General features: G+C 34.6%; 1 protein-coding gene across 2 annotated transcripts; it reads right to left on the bottom strand.

The window, feature by feature from the left end:
- Window positions 1-647: 647 nt before the first annotated feature.
- Window positions 648-5,784, bottom strand: LOC127073502 (putative clathrin assembly protein At5g35200). 2 transcript variants are annotated; one of them, XM_051014663.1, is made up of 16 exons: window positions 5,383-5,784; window positions 5,015-5,141; window positions 4,734-4,803; window positions 4,319-4,416; window positions 3,500-3,641; window positions 3,309-3,409; window positions 3,110-3,193; window positions 2,958-3,008; window positions 2,810-2,875; window positions 2,671-2,736; window positions 2,499-2,579; window positions 2,326-2,403; window positions 2,005-2,160; window positions 1,810-1,885; window positions 1,524-1,636; window positions 648-1,373 (listed from the first exon to the last, which is right to left on the bottom strand). In XM_051014663.1, exons 2-16 carry the CDS (start codon window positions 5,108-5,110, stop codon window positions 1,017-1,019), a joined length of 1,635 nt encoding a protein of 544 aa, XP_050870620.1. In that variant the 5' UTR covers window positions 5,111-5,141; window positions 5,383-5,784; the 3' UTR covers window positions 648-1,016. The 2 variants fall into 2 exon arrangements, with proteins under 2 accessions (XP_050870620.1, XP_050870619.1); XM_051014662.1 differs by having other exon boundaries at window positions 5,508-5,782.
- Window positions 5,785-7,859: the final 2,075 nt, after the last annotated feature.

Below are 7,859 nucleotides of genomic sequence, written 5' to 3'. Positions count from 1 at the left end.
TTGGTAAAATCTGAGGGTTCACCACTAATTTATGCACTTTATGAGTGAGGATAACCCCTTCAACTAGCTTATTTCAGATGAGATAATTGTTCTCTTGAAACTTGATAGAAAGTTTCTAACCGAAATGGTAAAGTGGAGTTGGAATGGAGGTATTCCCGAAGACCGTAGGAGTTTGAATTGGTGGTGCAAGCGAGCCAACGGTGCTTTCATGTGAATACTCTACCATGGAAGCTTAAGGATAGAAATGGAAGACAAAGGGTGATTTGTTGAAGCTAATCGAAAAAAGTTAAGAGTTATTAGATATTTGTTAGAGAGCGAAAAATACCGTAAGCGGTGAATGATAGTATGATAGATTTGAGTGAATCATATTTAACTATGTTTGAATGATTGATTCATTTACAGTGTAGCATCCTTATATAATCCTTATATAATGCTTACATGATGATGATGGTGCACAACCTACATAGCCATGCACATATTCTCATGCGTACGTGCTTCATGATGCAAAGCTTTTGTTCTATTCCTCTAATATTAACTTGTCTTTATTTGATTTTAAACATGACTTACTTCTAAAAAGAAAGAGGCTAAAAATTAAGAATTTGTAGAAAGTAGAAACATCTTGCAAAATATAACTTTACACAAAGCAATGAATGAAAAATTGTTCCTTACACCATATTTACTCAGTTCTCAGACTTGACATATATTTTCATCAGATAAATGTTGGTGTGAAAAACACAATGAATATAGTTGCCACCATATACATGGAATGGAAACCGAAAACAATACATTCCAATTCATCTAACCAATCATTAGGGATAAAACAAATTCTAAGTCTGATAAACAATTACCTTGTACATAAAAAATCATATAGCCAAAACCCTCTTCTGATATTTATTCATAAAGAATTTCACTCTAGCTATCTACGGCACACACGGAATCTATGATACAAATTTGTCCATTCTTCACAAACACGGAGAGTATGTGTTTTTCGCGGATTTGTTGTCCACAAAAGATGTTTAGATGAGGCCTGTATATGGATTGTATGATTGAACTGGCATACCTGAGCCATAAGGATGAACTGCGGCTCCGTAAGTATTTCCAAAAGGATTTCCAGATGGTTGTTGAGGAGGCATCATCATCATTTGCTGTTGCTGTTGATACATGAAAGCCTGTTGCTGGTTGGACATAGCTGCCATTTGAACTGAAGGTGGAGCAGCCATTCTATTAGAGGCGAAAAACGGATCGTGCATTGCAGGTTGCATCATGCCTCCCGCCGGTGCTTGCTCCCATGGATTATAGCTAACGTTTTGGTTGTTTCTTCTGAGTGCGTCGTCGTATAGGCTGTCTAGTGTAAGCAGGTCCAAACCTCCGGCCTGAATACCGAATAGGTAATCACGCTTATTAACAGAAACAGAAAGCATATGTGCAAGCAAGGATTTTTACTGTATTTCATTTATATGCATACACAAATTGCACAGCAGATTTAAAAAGGGGCCGAAGGAAGATTGAAGAAAAAAGCATACCAATTTGCTAGCTGCTGTAGCACTCTCGTTCGAACTAGGAGCCGTAACAAGTGCCAATTCCCAACCAGTGGTTCCATTTGCATGATTTAAAACAGCAGAAGGTTGTTGATCAGCTGAAACCACCATTAACAAAACATTTTATGAATTGTGGACAAAACATCATATATCTAATTTCAATATCCAACACAAAACAGAAATAGGAAAGCGATGCTGGAGCATAGTTCATTTCACATGATTATTATCCTCTGATATCTTAAGAAAAAGAAGTCGAAATGTAACAAATTACCGACGGGAACGATGGCTAAAGCCAAGGCATTCTTCTCATCCAACTCTGCAGCAGCTGGAACAGAATCCTCCATATTCTGGAATCAAATAAAAACGAGAGAAAAAAAAAACTTCAGTGCAAGTAAAAGCAACCATGTTATAGATAAAGCAACCGTAATTACCAAAAACACGGTACACAAAAAAACGCAGCAATTACCAAAAGATCAGGTGGTGGTTGTACTGGTGGTGTTTCCACTTTCACAGGTTCAGGCTGTGGAGGGGGAGAGAGAGAACGTTCCTCCTGCACTTCTGGTTCCTTTTTATATTCAATAGCCAAAACTTCTTTTGGAGAGGCAATTTTATTGTCAATGGACTGTCGTAAATAAAAATCGAAGCACCAGTTAGTATAAGTTTTTAAAGCGTACGAATAATGACTTCATCAGTATAGAAAAAATGTTTTTAAGTTACACACGTGCACTTCATATATAAAGCTACAAAGATTACAACATAAAATAGTTACTGATGTTTATATATATACCTGATCCTTGCGAACTATTACTCCCTGGGGAGCATCTCTCACATAGTCTTCCATGGCTTGCATAAACGATGACGGGGGCTTCAATATCATCAATCAGTTCATTAAGTATTATATTTCGAAAAAATAATCGAAAAAACTGGGTGAAAACAAGTATGGTATATGATCTAACCAACCTGCTCAACTTTAATAAACTTCTCTCCGCGTCCAATATCAAGATTGCGGCATATTTCATAAAACTCTGACAATCTCTCAGCCTGAACTCATGTAAAGCATTTTTAAACATAACTTTCTGGATACATGAATGAATTGAATAATAGAAAACAAGAAAGTTGTCATAAGAAATACCTGCATTCCAACCCTTCTGTATATATCAAGAGCTTTCAGAGCATCTTCACGTTGCATCTCGAAAAACTGTCACAGTCACAACAGTCTCGTAAATACATAGGAGGTTGCATTAAGCTTCAAATTCATGAAGAAAATATACCTTATCAATCATATTAACAGTTCCATCACTAATAGCTTGATAAACTTTAATGCTTTCTGAAGCAACCTGTTTGCAATGTAAATGTTCAGAAAAGTGATGGAAGCAAAAACAAACGAAAAGATTGAGTACTGTTAAACAATTGACCTACCAACGAGAGAGCCAACTGAATCACAAAATTATGTACAGCTGCCCCTTGTGGCTGCAACATAGAAAATTTACAAAACAATTGGTATGATATTAATACCGCTGTCATTATAAAATATGTTCATTAAAATCAAACCAATTGGATCAAAAGCTCACCTGGCAACTAACGACTCGATAGAGAAGTTGTTGTAAAGCTGGCAAGTGCTCTAGCAATTCTGCAGTATCCAAATCTTTGGTCCTCTGACAAAGTTTACAATTGTTAAACTTTCCTTATTCAAAAAGCGTGCATGATGTGTGTGATGTGACGAAATAACAATCACTATGAAGATTAGAAAAGAAGAAGAAAATATCTTACAGGACGATCTGCCTCAATGTCATACTTCAACACACGAAAACATTCCAACCGTTCCTCCAAAAATAATGCATAAGTGCGAACCCATGCAGAATAATCCCATGCTGAGCAACAAAATAACAAATGAAAGCAAAGTCAATTAAGATAGTTGTTAAATTTATGATATGATCGATGATGAGGATAAAGATAAGCACCATTTGGACTGGAGTCATCTTTAAAATGAGCCATGTTGAGCATATGACTTCTACTTCTTCCATAATTAATGAGTTCTTCGTGAAATGTGGGATCCACCTCCCTCAGAGCCCGGTGAATGACGATTAAAGTTTTCAATGCAACCTATAGATAAAACCACTTTCAATAAACCAAATAAAACGACACAAACACATTCGCAAACACGTGCTCAGTATTGAATTACGTGAGAACTAGTAACTGAAAAAAATAGAAGACAACTGCGGAAGGTGTCATATAAATATTGCAGTTTCAGAACGACAGAACATTCATGTTTCTTAGTATTCTAACAAGGTTAGGCACAACACTTACAGGGTGATGAATAAACAGATACAGAAAGCCATGAAAAACATGTCTCAGCAGATTTTATGTTTAAAATGTTATCTAGATATTCATTTTTTTCCCTTTCCTATTTGGCTTTTTAAGGTAACATGTGATGTTCATTCAAGCCACAATCTTCAGCTACGAGGTTGTTGAAATATAGGCAAACAGACAATTATCGGTGTAGTCAATTGCGGGTCGCGGAAAATGGAATTCTACTACGTTTCAATGCAATAGTGCCGCTATAGCCACTAATTGACAACACTTTGTACTAAATAGTGCATCATAAGACATCAACGATTTGTTCAAATTCGGCTACGCCATAGCGCCACTATTTGACAAGATTGATAATAAGTAATAATTCATAAAAATTTGATTACATATTCCCAGCCATTGAGTGAATACATTCGAAACTTTTTATTCCATATATGTAAAGGATAAAATGTAAGTCTCGGTGCACGTACAGCCCAGTTATGTGTCTTTGATAATCGTCTGGCAAGAGCATGGATGCAATAGGCAACATCAGCCCTAGGTCTCGTAGCTGAGATCGCTGAAAATATAGCTGCAAAAGACATCACAGAAACATTTCAAATTAAACATAAAGTCTACAAATATACATAAAATAGTATAAACATAAAGTAAGTGATAGTGTGGTAAACAGATCACAGCAATTATTTCATGTACAAACAACCATAAATTGCATCCAAGTGTACAACACCACGTCCGCAGCGAGCGAATAAGTGCGATGTCTATGGTTCAAAACACGTGACAAACAAATCCCCGAAGGGACGACGCTAATTGGCATAAACCCCGAGAGAATTACATCCAAAAAAGGAAACAATACATAGGAAATCACAAAGACAGGAAGCGAACACAAACCTCGAATGTGTTTTTCCTTAGCTGGGCGTTCAACATGATTTGTGGCTCTAACTATAGCAATGTCCAACTCCTAAAAAACAGTAAACCAAGTTGAAAACAAAAACACAAAAAACATGATCCCATTCAACATAGTACATGTTTGGCTTCACAGTAGCCAGTAAGTACATCGAAATCACTGCGGGCCACATGATTCATCCAAAATCACACTTTAAGAGTTTCAACATAATGAATCACAAAACTCACCACCAATTCATCTCATCCTAGAGAGATTGTTACTGTACCTTGTAACCACTGTTGACTTTAGCCAATGAAACTGTCGTGGTATCCTTAAGAGCTCCAAGTGCTTTTCTCAAACTATTCTGCGTTCCACCAGACATGTTTTTTTTTTCCTTTCACAAATCCAAAATTCTAACAAAACAAAAAAAAACATTGGTTATTCAAAAATGAAAGAATGCTATGTTATTCTAAAAATATTCTAAAAATATTCTAAAAATAGAAGAGAAAGTAATTTAAATATGTAAAATAAAAGTTGATAATAAGTAGTAGCATAATCAGATCCAAGTAAAGAAACATTAATCACCGACAATAAAACAATCTCTGAGAAGTTGAAAATTGAGAAGAATTAATAAATAACCGAACAAGATTCTACCTTAAACCATGAAATGAAGAATTGAGACATAACACAAGAACAAGAAGAACCAGAACAGGATCATTTAATTTTGATATTGAAATAAAATAAATAAACAGCACATTGTTAAGAAAAAGCGAGCTCACAGAAAATTGCAGGAGTGAGTAAGCTGTTGAGAAAGAGAGAAGCAGAAGCAGAAGCAGAAGCAGAAGCAGGATCTAAGGGTAGAAATTGAAATTTGTATGTAAGCGTAAAAGGTGAAGGTTTGTGAAAGAGAGAAAAAGAAGAGGAGAGAGAGAGAGAGAACGGAAGTGTGGACAGAGAATATGAGCTGCTTAGTTTGGTTGGTCGTCGGCGTCTGTGACGTTATTTTTAATATATATATTTATATTATTATAGTTGCTATTGTTGTTGGAGTTGGAAAATTATAAGAAAAACGGAATTGATGATAGAGTAATGAAGAGGTTAATTAACGTGTCAGAAATACGGTGTTGTAAGAAGCTGTACTCCAGTGGGTTAAATTCAGATTTCATCTCCTGCTTTTGTCTTTACCTTCCACAAAACGGCCCCACTTTTTTTTTTTTTTTACAGTTTTTCTTTTTCACTCTTAATATATTTTTAAGTTAGTTCTATTCTTGTAAAAATAAAATATAGTCAAAAGAGCTTTAATCATAAAATATATTTTTTTAATCATTTCTATTTATGTGTTAGATGAACCACAACAAAAGAGCTTTAATATAGTCAAAATTAAATAATTATAAAATAAAATACTGTTGCACATTTAAACCCCTTCTAAATTTGTCACCATAGAATTTTAACTAAACTTAAATTACCTCACAAAGACACCAAAAGTTAAGTTATGAGATGATTATATATATATATATATATATATATATATATATATATATATATATATATCGAAAATAATTTTTATGAAAAGTTAATCGTGTTTTAAATTTAAGTGAATTTTTTTAATTTAGATAGAAAAAAAACTATTGTAAAAGTATGAGATATCTAAAATTATAAATTTGTTTAAATCATTTTTTATTTAAAGCTTTTTATTAAAAAAAAAGTATAATTTTTAAATTAAAATATATGACATTGTATTAATCAATTAAAAAAAAACTAAAACAATTTAACAGCTCAATAACTCTGTTAACTCTTGTAACCAACTTCTTCATGAAATCATCTACATTAACGTTGTCCTAACCTCTAACAAAGATGTCTAGAAAAATTGACCGATATAGTTGAAAAATCCATCTATATAAACTCATCAGTCTCTTCAATCTCAGGACAACCATTCATTTTCTGCAGATCTATATTCATTCTCAGACTGCAAATTCAGAATTTACTCTCTCAATTCATCTTCTCCAATCTCTTTCACCTCGCCAAAGCTCTCTTCCCCATTGAAGCAAGTTTCACCTTAAAACTTATCACAATTTGAACTAAGCCTCCTTGACTCTACATTACTATCACACTCGCATAATCATCAACAACAACCAGTCCAAAATCCTACATATCATTTTTGAGCAAAAGAGAAAGTTTTGTGCAGAAGAGGAAGTTTAAAGGTTCAAAGTAGCCTACCTCTGGTTTTCTTCATCTTCAGATTCCAACAAATTCCAAGACAATCCTTCGTCTTGCAGGTCGGTGAATTTTTATTTCGCCTCTGTTTGCTAAAATTTTGATACTGAAATGTAGTTCATGTTGAGGAAAATCAAAGCCCTAAGGTGGAGTGGCTTGATTCCTCTACTCCTCCATTTAATTTTAGTTTTTGATAGTTAAGGTTAATAGCTTTTCTGCTCCAATTTGAGGAACTGTTCAATCTTTGGTAGAAGTTGATTAGAGATTAAGAAAAAGAAGGTTGAGAGGAGTAGATTGATGGTGATATTTGGTTGTTCCGGCCAACTCTGTCGCCTCTAGCGCGATGGAGAAAAAATTTCAGTGGAGGTGCTCTTGAGAGAGAGAGAGAGAGAGAGAGAGAGAGATGACATGAATCATAGTGTGTAGAAGAAAGAATTCTTGTTGCTGAATTCCCCCCCCCCCCCCCCCCCCCTTGCCATTTTCGGATTAGACTTAGGGCCATAAGCCCATGGTGTTTTGCATCCATACACCCATGTTTTGCTTAGGATACCTATGTTGACCCCAACAATAATACCTTGTGTTTAGGCCTTATCTATTAGGCCCAAAGCCTGCACACTCATTGGTTTATGCACCCCTATATAATTAATTGCTATTCCGTTAATTTTTGTTTTTTTAATCCTTTTGTCACCTTTTTCTACCATTTTTAGCTCATGTCTATACACATTTTAATTCATGGTAAATTCATAGAAACTTCATGAATTTGGTTAATTATACTAAATTCCTTTCTTAGAATTTAATTGAATTCAATATTGGAGTTTCTTTAATGCTTCATGAAATTCATTAAAAAATTAGGCTAACTTGTTTAATCCCAATTTTTAGAGCCTTGTTAATTTCTTACATTTCCATATGCTTAGTGT

Source organism: Lathyrus oleraceus, chromosome 4, assembly GCF_024323335.1.
Source record: "Lathyrus oleraceus cultivar Zhongwan6 chromosome 4, CAAS_Psat_ZW6_1.0, whole genome shotgun sequence".
Lineage (NCBI taxonomy): Eukaryota > Viridiplantae > Streptophyta > Magnoliopsida > Fabales > Fabaceae > Lathyrus > Lathyrus oleraceus.
This window is presented reverse-complemented; position numbering and strand designations above follow the sequence as displayed.